The sequence below is a fragment of the Rhinopithecus bieti genome, unplaced genomic scaffold (assembly GCF_001698545.2).
Source record: "Rhinopithecus bieti isolate Rb0 unplaced genomic scaffold, ASM169854v2 scaffold_9581, whole genome shotgun sequence".
NCBI classification, from domain to species: Eukaryota; Metazoa; Chordata; class Mammalia; order Primates; family Cercopithecidae; genus Rhinopithecus; species Rhinopithecus bieti.
The window spans coordinates 4,521,582-4,543,436 of NW_016806413.1; the positions used below are offsets into that span (position 1 = coordinate 4,521,582).

General features: G+C 45.3%; 1 protein-coding gene across 4 annotated transcripts in view; it reads right to left on the minus strand.

Moving 5' to 3' along the window:
- TRAK1 (trafficking kinesin protein 1) overlaps positions 1-21,855 on the minus strand; it is a 215,195-nt gene that overhangs the window by 96,867 nt on the left and 96,473 nt on the right. For all 4 annotated transcript variants that reach the window (XM_017876387.1, XM_017876385.1, XM_017876383.1 and 1 more), the window contains one exon: positions 8,747-8,941. Coding sequence is in view for 3 of the 4 variants with exons in the window: in XM_017876385.1 (XP_017731874.1) it covers positions 8,747-8,941 (195 nt within the window). In the remaining variant the exon portion in view is untranslated. The remainder of the gene's footprint in view (positions 1-8,746; positions 8,942-21,855) is intronic.

Consider the following 21,855-nt stretch of genomic DNA (forward strand, 5'->3'; position numbering starts at 1 on the left):
AGGAAGGAAGGAAGGAAGGAAGGAAGGAAGGAAGGAAGGAAGGAAGGAAGGAAGGAAGGAAGGAAGGAAGGGAGGGCGGGCCCACAGCCTGCTGATACTGCCAGCCAGCTGACGACTGTCTTACGTGCCTCGGCATCTGGGCTCTTGTGAATTGAGCATTTTCCCAATGGATAAATGGTCGTGTGTATGTTCCCAACCTGTTTGTTCACGCCTGTTTTGTTGATTAATGTAATTATATCATTGTGTTTATTATTTCATGTATAGCATTAAAAGTGTTCTTTATAAAATTTTTTAAGTCCATTTACATTGCTATAAAAGAGTGTTAAATCTATGTAAACTAACTTTAATATCTTGAAAAACAATTAGGGATTAAAAGGCCAATTCAATTTAGATAAAACAATTGTAATATATTTGAAAAATCATTTAATCGAAAAGAGGGTTATGTACTACAACAAATCTAGAGTCTATGTCCTGCAGTGCTCATAAAGGTAAGGCATTTAGCACAACCCTGACAAGTGGTAAGCACTCAGTAGATGTGAGTCATTATTACCATTATTGGCAAATAAAGAGTGATGAAACCTATGAAGGCAGGAAAAGGCAACAGAGATGGGGGATGCCACAGATGGAGTGGTCAAGGAAGGCATGTCATGGACAGCACACTTCTGCTGAGAACCAAAGAACAGAAAAGAAGCTGGGCACAGCAGCATGCACCTGTAGTCCCAGCCTACTCAGAAGGCTGAGGCAGGAGGAGTGCTGAGCCCAGGAGTTCAAGGGCAGCCTAGGCAACATATCAAGAACCAGTCTCAAGAAAAAAAGAAAGAGAAATAAATAAAAACTTCAAAAACAAAACAAAAAAAGAAAAGGAAAAGGGGTAGCGAGGGAGCGGCATGACCCAAGGTCATGGGAGTTTGGTGTGTTCGAGGGTCTGGAAGCACTGGTGGGGCTGCTATAGGGTAAGGACAGGGTGGAACGAGGCTGGCTGGATAGAGACCCAAGAGCCAGGTCACAGAGTCTTGGAAGACTGCATTTTATCCAAAGGGCAATGGGAAACAAAGAAGCAGCATAACCCAGTTGGATTTCAAAAAAAGACCAGTCAGGCTGCTGGGTCCAAAGAGGACAACAGAGAAGCAAGAGTGGAAGCTGGGAGAGCAGTTACAGCTGTCCAGGGATGAGATGGCAGTGGCTTCATCAAGGGTGGCAGCAGCCAGGTCGGAGAATGGGTCTGGGATATATCTGGAGGAAGAATTAACAGGGCCGGTGGATGGCCAGGAGGATATGGAAATAGGGTAAACCATGTTGTATCTATTAAGACAAATGTGTGTGGAGGGGGAACAATCTACTTTCTGCAGTGGATGAGTTAATAACCTCAGTATGTGGGTACATGAGGCTGGGGGAGGAAGGGAAGGTCAGGGTGGGCATACATTTGGCAGTCACCAGCATGTGGCTGTTATTACAGCTTTGGGAGAGAGGATATAGACAGACGCAGGCTGGGCACGCCAACATTCAGAGCAGTACATCACAGTCACCTGAGAATCAATTAGAATGACTATGCCTGAGGTTGGGGCCTAGGGAGGATATATAGTCAGCCTTCTGTATCTACCACGGATCAAAAATATTCAGGGTGAAAAAAACAATATAAAATAACAATACAAAACTTTAGGCTGGGCATGGTGGCATGTGCCTGTAGTCCCAACTACTAGGGGGCTGAGGTGGGAGGATGGCTTGAGTCTGGAAGGTTGAGAATGCAGTGAGCCAAGATGGCACCAAGGCACTCCATCCTGGGCGACAGGAGATTGTCTCAAAAAAAAAAAAAAAAAAAAAAAAACATAGCATTTACAAGTAATACAAGTAATCTAGACTTAAAGTATATGGAAAAATGTGTACAGGTTAAATGCAAATACTTTTCCAATTCATATCAGGGACTTGAGCATCCATGGATTTTGGTATCTGCAGGGGACTGGTTCCAGGGCTGGTTTTTGTATTTTTCTTTTTTTGAGGCAGAGTCTCACTCTGTTGCCCAGGCTGGAGTGCAATGGCATGATCTTGGCTCACTGCAACCTCTGCTTCCTAGGCTCAAGCAATCCTACCACCTCAGCCTCCTGATAGCTGGGACTACAAGATGCATACCATCACACACAGGTATTTTTTTTATTATAATTATTTTTTATAGAGACGGAGTTTTGTCATGTTGCCTAGGCTGGTCTCGAACTTCCGGGCTCATATGATCTGCTTGCCTTGGCCTCCTAAAGTGATGGGATTCCAGGCGTGAGCCACCACGCCTGGCCTAGGACTGTATTTTTTTTTAATTTATTTATTTTTATTTGTTTACTTATTTATTTATTTTTGAGATGGAGTCCTGCTCTGTCACCCAGGCTGAAGTGCAGTGGCACAATCTCGGCTCACTGCAACCTCTGCCTCCTGGGTTCAAGAGATTCTCCTGCCTCAGCCTCCCGAGTAGCTAGGATTACAGGTGCATGCCACCATGCCTGGCTAATTTTTGTATTTTTAGTAGAGACGGAGTTTCATCATGTTGACCAGGCTGGTCTCAAACTCCTGATCTCAGGTGATCCATCCACCTCGGCCTCCCAAAGTGCTGGGATTACAGGCATGAGCCACAGCGTCTGCCAGACTATATTTTTTTAAGTTCTAGGTGCATCAGGGTTGACAGCCACTGATTTAGAAGTTCAGAGGAAGAGGAAAAAGAAAGAACTGGTGAAAGAGGCTGGAAAGACTATCCAGAGAGACAAAAGGGAACTCTGGGAGCAAGTGAGGCACTAGGAGTCAAGCCAGGAGAGTGTCCAGCAGGGAGTGACCACTGCGTCGTCCCAGCTCAAGGGTCAAACAGGATGAGGGGAGAGAGGAGCCTCTAGGTACAGTGGTGGAGGTAGAGGGATTCCAATTAAACCCCATGCCAGATACTCTGGCTCCTCATGCTTTACCTTGAGTAAATTCCCACTCTCCTGGGATGAGCCCTGTATAAGTAAAATACATGAGGTTCGTTGTGTACATCCATAAAACCAACTGTATAAACGCTTGCTACGCCTGTGACCGTGTGGACACAGTGGACACAAGTGAATAAGCAAAGGTGAAAATGGGGGTATAATAATATTACTGTAGGTTCTACTTTACGGACACAACTCTAGAGTCGTGGCGAGACCTGCACACAATTCCTGGCCCCACATACCCTGGCTATGCAAGGCTTAGCAAGTCAATGCACTCCGCACCTCAGGGGCCCATGTGAACAACGATGGTTGGACTAGATTAAAGGTCTTGCTGTTGTTGTTTAATTTTAAATTCAATTTTTAAAAGTTAACATGGCAAGGGGAGCTGGTTTAATATGCAGGTTCCAGACCCCCCTCCCTCCCCCGACATAAGCAAGGTAAGCAACTCAGGGTAGGATGGCACTGAAGGCCTCAAGAGCTGCCTGCATTGGTCCAACCCAGTGCAAAGTCCTTGGGTTAGGTCATGGAAAAAAATAAATAGCCCAGGAGATGTTTTTATCTCCTTAGTCAGAAAACCTGAGCTGGAATGCAAACAAGTCCTCAAAGGGTTAGAGGTGAATATCAGTCACTCAGTAAATACTGTTCGCTAAATCCTTAATATTACTTTACAGTAAAAACAAACGATGGAACAATATTATGAAACTCTTATCTGCTTCATAACCTTCTCCTCTTAGGAAAAAAGCTGCTCCAGGTAAACTCAGGGAGGGTGGTCAGCAGATCATATGCAGGTGAGATACGGAGTTTTTTTTTTTTTTTTTCTCAATCAATGCTTCTTAACCAAAAAGTTACATACAGCAGTCCCTAGAAGAAGGGACCAAAAAGAGTTCCATAGCCACCCAAAGACCAATGCAGCAGCTTTCATGTCTGGTGTCTGCTGTGTGTTATATGGCTACAAAAGTCTATAGCACACGCTGTCATTTCCACCAGGGATTAGGCAAGTGTGACCTACAAGTCACAGGATGGAGGTAAAAATCACAGGGAAGAAAGAAACCTCATCTTCAAATTAAGCTGTATCAAGCTAAGGGTCACTTGGGACAATGCCCTGAACCATGAAAAAAAATGAATTTTCAATATGTTAGACATATGTTTTATAAATAAATAAGCTATTGACAGATTTTGAAACTAAGGTTTTGACGGGGTTTTTGGTTTTCTTGTATTTCACCTGATGGGTTTCATTCTTAAACAAGAAGTTTTCTTGTCCCCTTTGTAGCTAATCTGAGATACTGGGTAAGAGATGGAGTCAAACCAGACAAACCAGGTCTGACTCACCTTGCTAGGTATGTGACTTTTCCTTAACTTCCCTGAGCCTCGCCGTCCTCATCTGCAGAATGCAAGAGTATTAAATTCAGGCCACTCTGAGGATTACCCAGCACACTGCAAGTACCATATGTTGACTCTGCTTTCTCCCAAATGTCCCATCGTTGTGGGTATATCTGTTTTGTGGGTCATTTTAATTTTCTGTGTTTCTCAGACTCAGGAGGTATAAACCCACCGGACTAGGAGAAGTACTAAAACTTCTCTGAAAAGGTCATTCTACCACCTGGCAAAGGTGGATGCCCAAAGCTTTCTCGCCTCTTCTTAGGAAGCCAAGTGAGGGCCAAATTTAAAAGGTAAAAGACGTGTTTCTCCACTCAGGGGGAGGACGTACAGGAAGGGGCCTGTCTCCTCTGATCTGCGTAGCAATGTGTAGCTGGCCCTCTTCTGTAGGATTTCTCATCCAGGGGAGCATATCAGAAGCCCAGCGCTCCTTATCCCCACGCCCACCCACAACCGAGAACCTCTGCCCTAATCAACGCAGGCTGCCTTGTCTTCTCACACGCCTCAAAACTGATTCAACACACTGGTGAGTCACAGCATCTCCTGGGTTACACACGTGTAAACAAACACATGAAACCCAAAAAGGATACCATGCACACAGCAGGACTCCGAACCAGTGCCTTCTGGTGACCCCTCTGCCAGTTTGGCAAGGCTCACAGACACCTCCTCAGAAGAAAGCTTTGAAGACATAAAATACAAAGGACTGCAAAGGAAAACAACTGCATCTAAAACTTGAAAAACTCTGGGATATGAACAACGACAAAAAAGTCTGTGATATCTGATAAGTGCTTCTTTATTAAAGAATAAAAGAAATAAAAGATCTAAATAAATAAAATAAGACATATTCCATAACACTGTATTCCACAACACTGAGCCTTCTACACGTCCATTTCACCTATAATAAAAACAGCTCTACCCAACCGTAACATGAAATAAAAGATCTATTAGCACATTTAACAACAAATGTAATTTCATGGCAGTGATGAGCAAAGGCAGTAACTCAAAGTATCTGCTTCCACTGAAGCATGACATGAAAATATCTGTGATTTCTACTGGTGACAATATCACAGGTCCTGCTAATACCACTGTGCCTGTGTGTGTCTATGTTCATAATTAAAGGAAATGCTGCATTTCAGTTAGAAGTTAATAAAAATAAAAGTGTGATTTTTTTTCCCCTTTATAAGTGCATGGAACCCCTAAATTCTCTCTACAGACCCTTTAGAGGTCGCAGGACCTCAGTGAGAGAGCTCCACTCTACAGGGTCCTGTATTTAAGAGTTAACACTTGATCGTTCAATTGACAGATATTTAGGAAACAGCTACGTTGCTCTAACTACAGGAACCACAGAAGAAGATACAGAATTAAGTTAAGGCTTTGACGTAAGCATGCTCTAAGAACTTTCAGAATCTCTGCTCAATGTTTATTTTGGTTCTTCCAGTTTTATTATAAGCTGTGTTATCTATTGCCAAACCCACCAGGATTTCTTCTTTTTTCCGAACTGTATAATTAAAAACAAAGCAAACAAACAAAAAAGACACTCTCTCTCTGTTCAAGTCTACTGCTTGTTTGTTTGCTTGCTTGCTTGTTTTGAGATGGAGTTTCACTCTTGTTGCCCAGGCTGGAGTGCAATGTTGCAATCTCAGCTCACCACAACCTCCGCCTCTCAGGTTTAAGTGATTCTCCTGCCTCAGCCTCCTGAGTAGCTGGGATTACAGGCATGTGCCACCATGGTTTCTCCACGTTGGTCAGGCTGGTCTCAAACTTCCAACCTCAGGTGATTCGCCCACCTCGGCCTCCCAAAGAGCTGGGATTACAGGCGTGAGCCACAGCGCCCAGCCTCAAGTCTACTGTTAAACAGAATTTAGAAACTGTGGCTCAGTGCCATGGAGTAAACACTGAGCCTTTCACACATCCATTTCACCTATAATAAAACCAGCCCTACCCAACTGTAGGCATTTTACAGGAATGAAATGAGGCAATTTGTGCAAATGTTCTCTGAAAATTGTGTAGTGTTGCCCATGGATGGTCTTCCAATTACACTGTAAATGTCAGTGATTAATCAAAGTATGAATGGTGCCAAGTGCAGTGGCTCATACCTGATTTCCTAGCACTTTGGGAGGCTGAAGCAGGAGGATTGTTTGAGGCCTAGAGTTTGACACCAGCCTGGGCAACATAGGGAGACCCCATCTCTCCAAAAAAAATAAAAATTAAAAATTAGCTGGGCTTGGTGGTACATACATGTAGTCCTAGCTACACAGGAAGCTGAGGTGGGAGGGTTGCTTGAGGCCAGGAAGTCAAAGCTGCAGTAAGCCATATGTGCACCACTGCACCCCAGCCTGGGCAACAGAGCAAAACCCTGCCTCAAAAAAAAAAAGTTGCCGGGCACGGTGGCTCATGCCTGTAATCCCAGCACTTTGGGAGGCCAAGGCAGCTGGATCACAAGGTCAGGAGATCGAGATCATCCTGGCTTACACGGTGAAACCCCATCTCTACTAAAAAAAAAAAAAAAAAAAAAAAAAATTAGCTGGGTGTGGTGGCGGGTGCCTGTAATCCCAGCTACTCGGGAGGCTGAGGCAGAAGAATGGCCTGAACCCAGGAGGTGGAGCTTGCAGTGAGCAGAGATCGTGCCACTGCCCTCCAGCCTGGGCGACAGAGCGAGACTCCGTCTCAAAAAAAAAAAAAAAAAAAACTGTATGAGTGGAACCCAGGAGCCTCCTGTGACAGAAATGGCCATGATAGGTACTGCAGAATCACAAGAGGGTCTCCTAAGGAAAGGTAGGTAACACAGAGAGGCCCAAAAAATAATTCTGTTACAAACTCTGCTGTTCTCTTGTGAATTTTTTTTTTGCAGACGTCTACAGTCTGAAAAAAGCAAATACAAAATCTACCAAGGAGGTTACTGTAGACTCGGTTTTCCACACAATACCACATATCTCCTTGGTGGTACAGACGTCATGAATCAACAAAATGACTTGCTAGGAGCCTCCTATATGCTACAAGACACTAGAAATTCTAAAGCTTCGACTTCAATATGAGTACGAGTCTAACATGCTTCACAACTAACCTGGTGTGGATTATTCTATTATCATCCCTACTGAAATTGATCATCTGCAGTATTCACAAAGACTCTGTAGGGTTTTTGGGTCAATACAAGCAACACTTTTTTCTTATTAATATCTAATAAAGAGAACCTGAAAACATCCCTAGACACACCCTAAAGGAGAAACTTGTAGTACCAAACCAATTCGTTTATTATAAATCATCTCACAAATTCAAGAATATTGGAGAGATCAGCCTGTATTAGTAAAAATAATTACAAGAAATTTGTAGAGATGAGACATAAGCTGGTTTTGAACCAAGTCATCTGCAGGTAGAAGGACTGGTATCCTTTTTTTTAAGTGACACACTGATAGATACATAGATTATTGGCTGCCATAGGTTTTTAAGGAGTAAAATTTCTTCTAAAAGGGCACATTTTGAATAAACATCAGAATCATAAAGTATTCATTTTTTAAATTATCCCTTTTTTTTAACAAGTGTGCAATATCAAGTTTCACACCCTGGCCATCATGACCACACTGAAAACACTCATCTAGTTTACTGCTCACCCTACCAGGTATCTGCTCTGCAGCCCATCAGCATGACCGGTTTGCTGCTGCAACGGTATTTGGACTCTTCAAATAACCAGCTTAGTGAGCTTTCACACGAGAGTTATCAGCCTTGGTATACATGTTTTTCTGTGTCACATAAATGAGCAGACTGGATGTTCCCAATATCTTTGGTTTTAAACTTAGACAAACTCCTTCCCAGTGAGTTTCTAAGGACTTGTGGTACTTTTGTGAAGAAACAGAAATAGGAACATTTTCAAATTCTTCTGTACAGTCAAAAAAAAAAAAAAAAAAGTAGGCTCCCACCTATAATCTCAGCACTTTGGGAGCCCAAGGTGGGTGGCTTAAGGTCAGGAGTGGCCAGGTTGGTCAGTCTGGACAACACGGTAAAGCCCCGTCTCTACTAAAAATACAAAAATTAGCCAGGCATGGTGGTGCGTGCCTGTAGCCCCAGCTACTCGGGAGGCTAAGGCAGAATCGTTTGAACCCAGGAGGCAGAGGTTGTAGTGAGCTGAGATAGCACCATTGCACTCCAGCCTGGGCAAGAGGAGCCAGACTCCATCTCAAAAAATAAAAAAATAAAAAGTTGATTCAAATGAAAATCTTAACTTGATCCTCACTCCTCTAAAATGTCTATTCAGAACATTTAAAATTGGGACGTTTCATGTGGTTAACCCCTACAGTCGCATTTCTTTGACCACCTTTCCAAAGATGACAAGTCACAGCACAGGGTAGCCAGTACAAGATCTTATTTGGGGCCACGGCTAAGAAGAACTAGTCATGACATTGCCATCACAACACACATGGACAACTACTTACGGAAGTATTTTAGCGTCTCTTCAATTTGCTCAGTTGTGAGGTCGATGTTGGCATCTGGAGAAATGAGAGGTGTATGGAGCCAGTCGTCGTGGTCATAACCGTAGATGGTGTCGGCTCTTAACTTATAATGGGGCAGCTGCTCCTCCAGCAGGCTAATGATCTCGACTTCCGGAAGATCGGTGCTGTTGCACACATCTAAAGACAAGACAACCAAGAAATGAGAGCCCAGAAATGGTTATGGCCTTGCTGCTAGTTAACTAAACTTGTAGCCTATAGCAGCCATCTTTGGTTATTTATCTACAGCATGAAGAAGCCAGACAAGCCTATGTCAGGAGTCTTTTTCCAATTTAAATTATATTCTCAAAACTTTGAATTAATTGTGCACGCTTACGGCCAAGACCTACCCAAATGTTTCCTGCTGTTTAGTGTCCACTATTTAGGAAGAAAAGCCAAAGTTTTTGAGCTTTTATCATCTGAGTTAAGTCTTTCCTCCAACCCTTTCTCTGGCCATTCTCCTTCAAGTGTTCTATATGTCAGCCAAACCAGTATTAATTTCACCAACATTCCTAACTTCTTCTTGCCACTCTTCTACCATTCAAACTATCCTCCCATCTAGAATGTTGCCTTCATTTAATTTAATCATTCATCTGTTCATTCATCCACACTTCCTTCCTTCCATCCATGCATCCATTTGTATCCTGAGTACCAGGGGCATAGGAGACACAGTGGTGAACATAAGAGTCATGGTCCTGCCCTTGAAACACTTATATCCTTATGGGGCATCCAGCAATTATACCAATAGGCACCCATCCTTTAAGGAATACCTTGAATACCACCCGGCATACTGGTGTTTTGAGCACACCAAGCAGAATTAGTCTCTCTTACCCTTTCTATACTGACATGCCATTTTGTCAGAACTTCAGTTACTAGACTTATTAAGTGTCTTGTGGGTATTTCAGTACCTGACTCATCTAGTTAGGAGAGGGCAAACTTCCATACACAGCTACCCTTGATCCACCACCTGTACGCCATAGCTCTTGGCCCAGGCTGTGCTCAGGGGGTGCATACTAATGCCTGTGACAGAGAACCAATTCACACAAAGCACATTAATGCAGGCCTTTAAACTGCAAACATGACAACATGGCAAACATAACCAGGACATGTACCTTACTTCTCTATCCCAGCGCTTACTCATCAAAGGAGAACACAGACACTGAATTAAATAAGTACTAATGGGTGAGTGATCATTATCTATCAACTAATTCTGGCATCATCCACTGTATCAGCCCATTGTGCATAAGGCATTTGACACCTATGATGGGAAACATGCTCCCATGACACCATGGGAGCAGCAGTGGTTCCGTCAACCCATAAATAAACCAAGTGCTTGTGGTGCACACAACTAGACAGGACAGGAGACTTAACTTGGTATTTTGTTCTAGGAATGAGTCTTCAACAAAGAAAAATTAGTCAAAAGATAAGAATAGTACTGAGGTTGATTCTTATTTTTTTTTTAAGACAGTGTCTGTTGCCCAGGCTGGAATGCAGTGGCACAATCTTGGCTCACTGCAGCCTTGACCTCCTAGCCTGAAGCATTCCTCCCACCTTGGCCTCCCAAGTAGCCAGGACCACTGATGGGCACCACCAAATCCAGCTAATTTTATTTTTTGTAGAGACAAGGTCTCCCTATGTTGCCCAAGTGGGTCTTGAATTCCTGGGCTTACGCAATCCTCCTGCCTTGGCCCCCCAAAGTGCTGGGATTACAGGCATGAGAAACCTTGCTGGGCCTGAGGTCAATTCTTATCAAAGTCACAGTACCATGTTGTTGCTTTGAAGTAGAAAACAAAGATGAGAACCCGGATCAAGTGGAGGACCAAACTCACTCTTCAGTCTCCATCCCTCTCTAAGATGTTAGAAGGGGCAGAGGAGAGAGGGAAAAAAATTACTTGTGACAAATAAAACCACACAACAGCATGGGAAAATAAAGAGGAGATGCTGAGGACGAACCAAAAGTATGAGGTATTCCTAAACATGGTAAAATCAAATTAAAGGAGAAAGGCCCAGTCTTTTTTTTTTTTTTTTTTTTTTTTTTTTGAGACGGAGTCTTGCTCTGCCACCCAGGCTGGAGTGCAGTGGCCGGATCTCAGCTCACTGCAAGCTCCGCCTCCCGGGTTTACGCCATTCTCCTGCCTCAGCCTCCCGAGTAGCTGGGACTACAGGCGCCCGCCTCATCGCCCCGCTAGTTTTTTTTTGTATTTTAAGTAGAGACAGGGTTTCACTGTATTAGCCAGGATGGTCTCGATCTCCTGACCTCGTGATCCGCCCGTCTCGGCCTCCCAAAGTGCTGGGACTACAGGCTTCAGCCACCGCACCCGGCCAAAAGGCCCAGTCTTACACATGAGCATTCATTCACACCTACGTACATGTCTACACACACACAGGAAATGACTGGTGCAGTCAGTGGGAGTAGATCCTGGGGTGCTCCACACGGGAGGCTACTGTCAGAAGGAGCAGGAAAGGCCAGGGGCAGGGATTCACTGCAGAACCAAAGCAGGAACAGCAGAGAGGACCAGTCCCTTCCTTGTTCCCCCTGCTTGAGCCAAGGCCAGGAAGGCAGCAAGGCAGTAACTGTGGGAGCTGGACACACTCAGGTAGAACATGGAACACCTCTGCCTGGAAGAAGAGCAATGCCAGAGACTTTGTGTCAAATAAGAAGGCCATTCAACAGGTGAAAAAATTATGGATTTGTGAGAAAAGAGAGCATAATGACTCATGACCCTTTGGGCAGGAGCCCACTGAAAACACCTGTCAGCACCCACCCTCTCCTGCAGCTTCCTACCATTCCATACTAACCACTCTCCCTCAATTCAATATGCAAAGCTTCACCATAGAGCATTTCCACTCAGGAAGTTGGTATGGTTTTCCAAAATGCCAAGGAAAGGGTTAAAAATGAGAAAGTGAGGACATTTAGAATTTTACTTGGTGCTTTAGGAAAGCAGTTCAGTCCTGGAGGGGGGACTACATCTCACTGCTGGGACTTCTCTGCCTCATGAGGGAAATGTCACAGCAAGTACACTTGGTATTTCAGCCAGCCAAAAACAAGACCAGACCTGCTCCGTCACTTTGCAAAGCTCTGCTGGGAACAGAAGTTATGTCTTCCCCCGGGTAGAGCAATAGCCCAACCTCAAGGCAGAAGATTTCTCATATTTCTTCCCATCTCCCACTAGCAATAAACTACCATCCAAAGGCTCAAGACGGGCCCGTAATAAGCAAATATTTCCTCTTCTCACTATCAAGTAAAGAGTGAGTTCCCATGAAGTTCATCTCTGGGAAAGACCTCACAGTCATAAAACACCACCATGTATGTTGGGAGCAAGCCCCCAAAATCTGGCCATAAACTGGCCCCTAAACAAAATCTCTGCAGCACTGTGACAGGTTCATAATGGCCCTAACGCCCAAGCTTGAAGGCTATGGGTTTACAGGAACGAGGGCAAGGAACACCTGGCCCACCCAGGGTGGAAAACCACTTAAAGGCATTCTTAAGCCAAACAATAGCATGAGCCATTTATGCCTTTAAGGGCATGTTCCCGCTGCAGTTAACTAGCCCAACCTAATCCTTTAATTCGGCCCATCCCTTTGTTTCCCATAAGGGATACTTTTAGTTAACTTAATATCTATAGAAACAATGCTAATGACTGATTTGCTGTTAATAAATATGTGGGTAAATCTCTGTTCGGGGCTCTCAGCTCTGAAGGCCGTGAGACACCTGATTTCCCACTTCACACCTCTATATTTCTGTGTGTGTGTCTTTAATTCCTCTAGCGCCACTGGGTTAGGGTCTCCCCCACCGAGCTGGTCTTGGCAATGTAACTGATGGAACATGGGGCCAAACAGGGTTGACACCTAGTCGGTAGCATCTCTTGGCTAAACATGGATCTGGTCAAACTGTCTCCACAGCAGCTCCACAAAAGGCAGTGCCAGCCTATCCCTAGTAGAACAGGCAGGGAACCAACACATTCCCGCCTGATACACCCACACAACAGGCTAGAATCATCTGGAGTCAATGCTGTTTGGTGGTGGGGAAAGCAATAGACTCCAGAAAGAAAAAAAAGAAAAAGAAAAAAAAAAGTCCCTTCTAAGAAGTCTAAGAATAAGCTGACCCCTTGTGGCCAAGGTCAAGGAGAGCTGCACAGGCCATCTCCATAATCCTACCCCATGTCCTCATTCTTTGGGCCTTTAAAGCATCTGAAAATTTGCCAGGGCTGAAGGTCAACCTATTTACAGCATGGGTCCTTGTGCCCATGTGATATCTTTTTCCTTAAAGCATATGACCAGTGAGATAAAGTATCAAAAGGTAAGGCTATGACAAAATGCCTTTTTAAAAAACTCTGGCCCAGGCGCAGTGGCTCACACCTGTAATCCCAGCACTTTGGGAGGCTGAGGCTGGTGGATCACTTGAGGTCAGGAATTCGAGACCTGCCTGGCCAACATGGTGAAACCCCGTCTCCACTAAAAATACAAAAATTAGCCAGGCATAGTGGTGCATGCTGGTAATCTCAGCTACTCAGGAGGCTGAGGCAACAGAATCACTTGAACCCTAGAGGCAGAGGTTACAGTAAGCCAAGATCACGCCACTGCACTCCAGCCTGGGTGACAGAGCAAGACTCTGTCTAAAAAAAATAAAAATAAAAAAATTCTGTATATTTGATTTTTCTGTGACGTGACCAGCCTTATAAACATTAGCAGCAAATTTTCAGATGCCTTAAAGGCCCAAAGAATTAGGACATGGGGTAGGATTATGGAGATGGCCTGTGCAGCTCTCCTTGACCTTGGCCACAAGACCAAAAGCCCCACGGACCCCCTGTGGAAGGAGACACCATGTTTGCCTCAAGGAGAGGACACATTCAAGGCCTGACATCAGGTAAACGTAACAGAATAGTCTTCAAGAATTCCCCAGGAATGCTTTCACCATGGCAAACATCACTCCAGAGCATTGTCTCACCCTCCCAGCAACCTGGGACACAGAGATTTGCCTGTTATTACAGATCAGTAAGCTGGGATGCACAAGGGCTGTGGGATATCTTGTTGGTCAAGTTGATCCAGCTAACTAAGCAGCAGATCAGGCAGGAGCAGCCTCAGCTGTTCCACTGAAAGTTGTGCTCTTCCCTCCAACACCTGCTAGCCAGTTCCTAGGAGGGAGCACTTGAAATGCTGGGGAATTCCCAGGATGTCATCATCAGGAAGTTTTTGTTCTAAACAGGTGGAAGACTTCATACATGTGGCAGGCATGTAAAATGAAACACACTCACAAATTAGAGAGGTGTTGGAATAATTTTCTCCTTTAAAGCGCAGGAAGCAGAGGCAAAAATTTAGTAACTTGTCTGCAGAACCACAGAGGGTCAGGGGCCTGCGTAGGACAGGAGCTTATTCAAGTTCCTGCTGTGAATGGACACTGCCGGCCCACCCTGGAGGAAAGGAACCCTTTATGCTCTCTGTGGACATCATTTCCCCACAGTTGCAATTCACTTTGGTAACAAGCTGTAAAAATGTGTTCTGAAATAAGTCTCAAACGAAGGGCATCCATTTCCTGACCAATCGCAAAGCCCAAAAGTCCATGGCTTCAGGTAGATATGCACTAACAACAGCCCCAAATCCCACCGACCTCCAGCCTGACAAACCATCAAAAGGCCAGGCTCAACCATCAGGGCAGATTTACCCCTCGGCATCCCCTCCGTGCCCAGTTACTGTAACAGCCCCATGGTGGCCAGTCACATTGCAGCTGGTGTCATTTCTGGAAAATAGCTTTCCTTCCTTCCTTCCTTCCTTCCTTCCTTCCTTCTTTCTCTCTCTCTCTCTCTTTCCTTCCTTCCTTCCTTCCTTTCTCTCTCTCTCTCTCTCTCTTTCTTTCTTTCTCTTTCTCTCTTTCTTTCTCTCTCTCCTCTCTCCTCTCCCCCCTCCCCTCTCCCCTCTCCCCTCTTCTCTCTCTCTCTCTCTCTCTCTCTCTCTCTCCCTCTCTCTCTTTCTTTCTTTCAGTAGAGATGGAATCTCACTATGCTGACCAGGCCAGTATCAAACTCCTGCCCTCAAATAACCCTCCCATCTTAGCCTCCCAAAGAGCTTTTTAAATCATGCTATTGCTCTTCCTTAAAAACCTCCCAGCTCCCTACAAAGTGCTTCATCATTCTGCCTCTACGTTTCTATGGGAGAGGCTACTGAGTGTTTCCCAGTATGCACTCTCCGCTTCTTCCTTTTGGTCATGCAACCCCCAAGATGTGGCTGGGCCCACGGCCACCCATCCAGAAACTGTTTCTCAGCTTTCCCTGTAGTAAGGTGTGTCCACATGCCTGGTTAACAGGATGTAACAGAACTTCCAAGTCATGCCCTTTCCCCAGTTGCAGAGTTGGGCTGGTACTGGAACCATGCTCAGCTGAATTAGTAAAGGCAATGCCCAGGAAATGACCACAGCTACCTCAGCTGCCTGAAACACCCTAGTGGAGAGACAGGTCCTGGACCTCCTTCCACTTGGACTTTTAAAAAGCAAAGAAATGGCCGGGCATGGTGGCTCACGCCTGTAATCCCAGCACTTTGGGAGGCCAAGGTGGGCAGATCACGAGGTTAGGAGATCGAGACTATCCTGGCTAACACGGTGAACCCCCGTCTCTACTAAAAATACAACAAATTAGCTGGGCGAGGTGGTGGGCACCTGTAATCCCAGCTACTCAGGAGGCTGAGGCAGGAGAATGGCGTGAACCCGGGAGGCGGAGCTTGCAGTGAGCCGAGATTGGGCCACTGTACTCTCCAGCCCGGGCTACAGAGCAAGACTCCATCTCAAAAAAAAAAAAAAAGCAAAAGAAATAAACGGCTACTTTATTGAGGCCACAATTCCAATTACTCTGGTCTCTGTCAAAGCAGCTAACTCAACACCCGAATAGCCTTTCTTACCAAGCCCAGCCTCTGCTATTTTCTCCAATTTCCCTTCACTTAAGGCATACCAACTTCTCACCATTTTCCAAACACATATTTTTCACAAATCTAAGTTTTTACACCAGCTGTTTTGGCTCCCTAGAATGCCCTTCACTGCCTAGCAAACTTCATCTTAAAATATCATTCAAATGTCACTCTGTATTGCAAAGCCTCCCTTAACCTCTCTTCTCTGGCTTCCACAGTACTCAGTACATAAATGACTTCACTACGATGTTCGAAGTGTGTTCTCTGTGGCTCTTCCCTACTAATTGTGAGCCTCTCAAAAGAAAAGGCTTTGAATTATCCACCTTACCTTCAGCCCAGCCCTTACTACTTTGCCAGGCAACAGTAAGCATGAGATGAGTGATGGAACAAGGGAAGCAGAGAGCAGCAGCCAGTGGCAGATCTAGTCTGTGAATCCCCTGCCTACCCAGGACAGACACATGCCCAGCCTGCAGCATGAGGCAGGTGGAGCCATCTAGTGTCAAGGTATTTTCAAACCCACCTCAGTATGCCCCTAGGTCTTTATCTAGCATACAGGAAAGTCCCATGGGATAGTAAATGTCCCCTCAATTGCTCAGCAGATGTCAGTCCCATCCCCACCATTCTCATGGCACCACTTTGAAACTAAAATAACCTAAAAGGACTCTTTACCTCTTCAGAGGTATAACCCTTCCTAGGTTTTTTTCAAGGCGTAAGATTTGGAATGGACCTTCCTACCCAGGATGTGGGTATCAGTTAGGGCCGCCTGGGAGTGAGGAAAGGGTGCTGAAGCCCGCTTGGCCCCTGGAAGGTGTGGAGCGGTAGAAGCAGCTGTGTCCATTCTCCACATGACTGGGGCTAGAGCCTCACCTGCAGAGAGCAGCTAGGAGGAGGCCGACTAGAAGGAGCCTCCTCCATCTAGGGATTTGCACGCATGCTCAGGTGACATGCCAGCTTCACAAAACCTGCCAGGTGCCTGAGACGATGCTTACATTTTACAGCAAAGGCAATAGCTCTACATTAGTGTCCAACATTTAACACTCAAGAGAACCTCGTATAAAAATACAGATCTCGGCGGGGTGCTGTGGCTCACACCTGTAATCCCAGCACTTTGGGAGGCCGAGGAGGGAGGATCACTTTGAGGTCAGGAGTTCAAAACCGGCCTGGCCAACATGGTGAACTCCCTTTCTACTAAAAATACCAAAAAAAAAAACAAAAACAAAAAACAAATTAGCCAGGCGTGATGGTGGATGCCTGTAATCCCAGCTACTTGGGAGACTGAAGCAGACAGAACTGCTTGAACCCGGGAGGCGGAGGTTGCAGTGAGCCAAGATCGCACCACTGCACTCCAGCCTGGGCGACAGAGTGAAACTCCGTCTAAAAACAATGAAAGTACAGCACTTTGGGAGGCCGAGGTGAGCAGATCACAAGGTCAGGAGATTGAGACCATCCTGGTCAACATGGTGAAACCCCGTCTCTACTAAAAATACAAAAATTAGCTGGGCGTGGCAGTGCGTGCCTGTAATCCCAGATACTCGGGAGGCTGAGGCAGGAGAATCGCTTGAACCCAGGAGGCAGAGGTTGGGCAGTGAGCCAAGATCGGGCCACTGCACTCCAGCCTGGTGACAGAGCTAGACTCAGTCTCAAAAAAAAAAAAAAGAAGAAATACAGATCTCTGGCCTCTCAGAAGAAGTCAGCCTATCTAGGATCAAGGAACCTCCTCCTCCACAGAGGAGTTAAATGCTCTGAGTGGTGGCCACTCCCAGAGAGGGAGTGTGATCATTCCAACAGGGTTTCTGGGCCTCGTGCCTGCACGCTGGAGCTTGAGGCCTCTAAGCCCAGGAGAACAGAGACCTGAGTAGCTGCAAGGTGAGCAGAGTGTGCAGAAGAGCTGTCTAGAAGGAAAGTAGACCTAGACACTCGCCTGGTTGGCAGGAGATCTGAGAAAACAGCAAGGGGAAAAGAATAAAAGACAGGAGAGAGAAAGAGGGAAAACCTAGTGAGAGAAAGCTCAAGCAAAAGCAAAGGAAGAGAGAGGAACACGAGAAGGGGGAAAGGAATACCAGAAAGAGACAATGGCAGGAAACCAGCACCACAACTGCCACCTGCTGGAAGAAGCCGAGAGGCCTGGATGCCGGCCAGGAGCACAGTTTCAAGAGTTTGGAGCAAGGACGCCCAGCCTTGGTTCTGCCCTCACAGCTTCATCCTGTCACTCTGGCAAATCACATCTTCATATGCCTGGGACTCAGTTTCTTCCTCTGTAGAACAAAGATGCGCGGCTGCAGAAAAGCTTTCTTCACACCCTAAATTTCTCCGAGTGGTGTGAGCAAGAGTTGCACATTCTGAGGGCTGTGTCTGGGGGCAGCCGCCACTCACAGCACTTCCCGGTGACACCCCCTGGACCTCGACATGCTGACTTCATCCTAGAGACCAGGGATCTGTATTTTTATGAGAGTCCCTGATTTCTAAATGTTGAATACCGAGGGCCAGATTAAACATGCATGCCTCCAGTCTGCAAACTGGGACTTCCATCCTGGTGCCGCACTCTGGGACTTCAGAGAATGCTGCAGACCACATTAAAGGTGACAAAGAACAAGAAAAGGGACCTTCACTCATCAAATAATGACCACCTTACAGAGGTCCATCTTTTTTATTTTTTTCCTCTCTGTCCCTCTCCCACTCCATTTCTTTACCCACCCACTTTCCACTTGGCCATCAGAGAGCTGGGCACAGAGCATGACCCCTGGCTATGCTTAGGGAGGTGTTCTGGCTAGAGGCAATAACTCTCTCTCATGACACATTACCCATGGCCGTGACTGCAAACCCACAGCAATGTTTTAATGACTTCACAAGACAACACTCCTCACCTACTCAGCCACTTGGAAACCATTCTGTACAGACTTGGAAACAATTCCATTTTCTTAAAATTATAAGGATTAAAGGGCAGGAATAAAGACTTATACTCAGGCCACACTGGTGCTGGAGATGTATGTGATACTTTGTAAGTGGTATCTGACAGACAACCTTCTAGAAAATTCCTCTCTATTAAGGGACCATGCAGTTTAGAGCTTTACCTGAACATCTTCAGAGATTCAGTCTTAGTAGTTACACTCCATACCACAAAAGTTGTGATTCTACAAATTACAAGGAGGCCACTAGGGCTATAAACTACTGGCACAACTTCCTCATTGAATGGAAAAGGACACTGTGTTCAAGCTGAGGAAGTGGCCAAATGTCACAGAGCATACCAGTACCAGACTAGAGATGGGTGGTGCTTGGCCTGCTGCAGGTCACACCATGCAAGGGGCCTCGGGATGTAGCAAGAGCACCTCCAGATGCTGATTTGTTTTCCACTGTTTGCCCAGCACCCGGAACCCTGCCCAGTAACCAGTAAGTGTTCAATAAACGTTTGCTGAACAACGCAAAGCACTTGTATCTATGACTGCCTTTCATTTACTCTCACAAACCAGCAGGCTGTGCAGGATGAGGATTGGGAACATATTTTATAAAGGAGGAGACCCAGATCTAAAAGACAGAAGGGGAAACTGAGGCCCTGCAAGGTTCAGAGACATGGGGGAAGTCTCAAGGCTAAGCGGTGGCAGAAATGGAAGCAGGACCTCCGACTCCACCCTGGCTCACACCCTAGCCACAAAGGGACAAGGGACAGGTCCAAGTCTTCCTTTTCTGCCTCTCTCTCCACTGAGGGACAGCCCACTTGCTGTGAACAGCAAAGGGGATCTCCAGAAGAGAGAAGGACAAGCAGAGAAACCCTCGTAGAATCAGAAAGGAAAGACTATGCTTCAGAGACAGGAACAAAAACCAACACTGGGGAGTTCTCTAGAATGCCGTGGCCTTAATTACCAACAGAAGAAACACTTTCTAAGAAAACGGACAAAAAAATTACACAGTTGAATTCCACATAGCCTGGTGTCAAGTACTGAGCTACCATCTACTCACACATACACGCACCAGCCCCAGTGACACATACCCTCAAAGAAGCAGTAGCGCAGAGACGGCCAATCCAGCCAACTCAGCCGTGTTTGGAAACAGGATGTCCGACGTGAAGCTAAGGGGCAACTGAATGTGGCACATTCCACTCGGGCATGCCAGTTTATTGCGCAACAAGAAAGGACAAGAAGGGCAGGGCAAAGGAAAGGGAGGAAGAATCCTGTTATGGAGGCCCCAAAATGCCACAACTAAAAAAAAACAGGCGATAATTACATTACAGGTTATTAGTGTTAGATTGATTCTAATACTAAAACACAAAGCAAAAATTGTACAGAAATTTATTTTAAATGTAAAAGTTAACATGTGTAAGTTCAGCCCAGAGTTAAATCTGCAGGAAAATACTCAATAAATGGACTGTTACTGTCGATTTGAATGTTTTAATAGGAAATAAAAAGACAAAATACTTTTGATCTCCAATAGTATTGATAACTTCTCTTAAAAGCGTAAGTTGGCTTGCAGTGAGCCGAGATCGCGCCACTGCACTCCAGCCAGGGGGACAGAGCGAGACTCCATCTCAAAAAAAAAAAAAAAAAAAGCGTAAGTTGGCCGGGCACGGTGGCTCATGCCTGTACTCCAAGCACTTTGGTAAGCGGAGGCCAGCAGATCACTTAAGAGTTCAAGATCAACCTGGCCAACATGGCAAAACCCTGTCTTTACAAAAAATACAAAAATTAGCTAGGCGTGGTGGTGCACACCAGTAATCCTAGCTACTTGGGAGGCTGAGGTATGAAAATTGCTTGAACCCAGGAGACAGAAGTTGCAGTGAGCTGAGATCGCACAATTGCACTCCAGCCTGGGCAACAGAGGGAGACTGTCTCCAAAACAAAAAAAAAAATTTAAGTATGTTACATGATACAATTATTAAATAACCAAGGGAAGATTATTTTACATGAAAATATCCAGTGCCGTACGAATGTAATTAAAGTGCTCACAACTGATCTAGTGTTTAGACAGATGGAGCTGGTGTAAACTGGAACAAAACTTGCAGTAAACAGTTTGACATTATGTTCAGAGAACCAAAAATGTGTCCCCGATCCTTAAACCAGTAATCGCACCTGGGATTAAATCTAAGAAAGGAATAAAAACAATCTAAAGTGTAAAATTCTTAAGAATGTTTACGGTACACGTAGCAAAGTTAAAAACATGCATAACCAGGTTCCTCAAAAACTCAAACACAATTACCATATGTTGCAGCAATTTCACTTCAGCAAATTCCTGCCACTGCTTCTATCTCAAAAGAAGTGAAAAGTGGGAACTCAAACAGATATTTATACACCCGTGTTCTTCGTAGCATAGATAAAAACAATCCTAACACCAATCAGCAGATGAATAGATAAACAAAATGTGTAGATACATTGGAGTGTTATTCAGCCATAGTAAGCAATGACGTACTGATACATGCTGCAACATGGTGAACCTTGAAAACATTATGCTAAGTGAAACAAGCCGGCCTCAAAAGACCACATATTGAATGATTCCATTCATATGAAATGTCCAGAACAGGTAAGTCTGCAGAGACAGAAAGTAGATTAGTGGCTGGCAGAGGCTAAGGGAATGGGACAATGTGGAGCGACTGCTAATGGGTAGATGGTTTTCTTTCGGGGTAACAAAAATGTTCTGGAACTAAACAGTTATGGGTGCACATTTTGAATGTACTAAATGCTACTGAACTATACCCTTTAAAATGTTTAAATGGGCCCAGCCCAGCGGCTCACATATGTAATCCCAACACTTTGGGAGGCCAAGGCAGGACGATCACTTGAGCCCTGCAGTTTGAGACCAGCGTGGGCAACACAGTGAGATCCCGTCTCTATAAAAGAAAAACAGTGTTTTTGGCTGGGTGCAGTGGCTCATGCCTGTAATCACAGCACTTTGGGAGGCTGAGGTGGGCGGATCACCTAAGGTCAGGAGTTCAAGACCAACCTAGCCAACATAGTGAAACCCCGTCTCTACTAAAAAATACAAAAATTAGCCAGGTGTGGTGGCACACACCTGTAGTTCCAGCTACTTGGGAGGCTGAGGCAGGAGAATCGCTTGAACCCAGGAAGCAGAGGTTGCAGTGAGCCAAGATCATGCCATTGCACTCTAGCCTGGGCAACGAGAGTGAAAACTCCCCTCAAAAAAAAAAAAAAGAAAAGAAAAGAAAAGAAAACAAT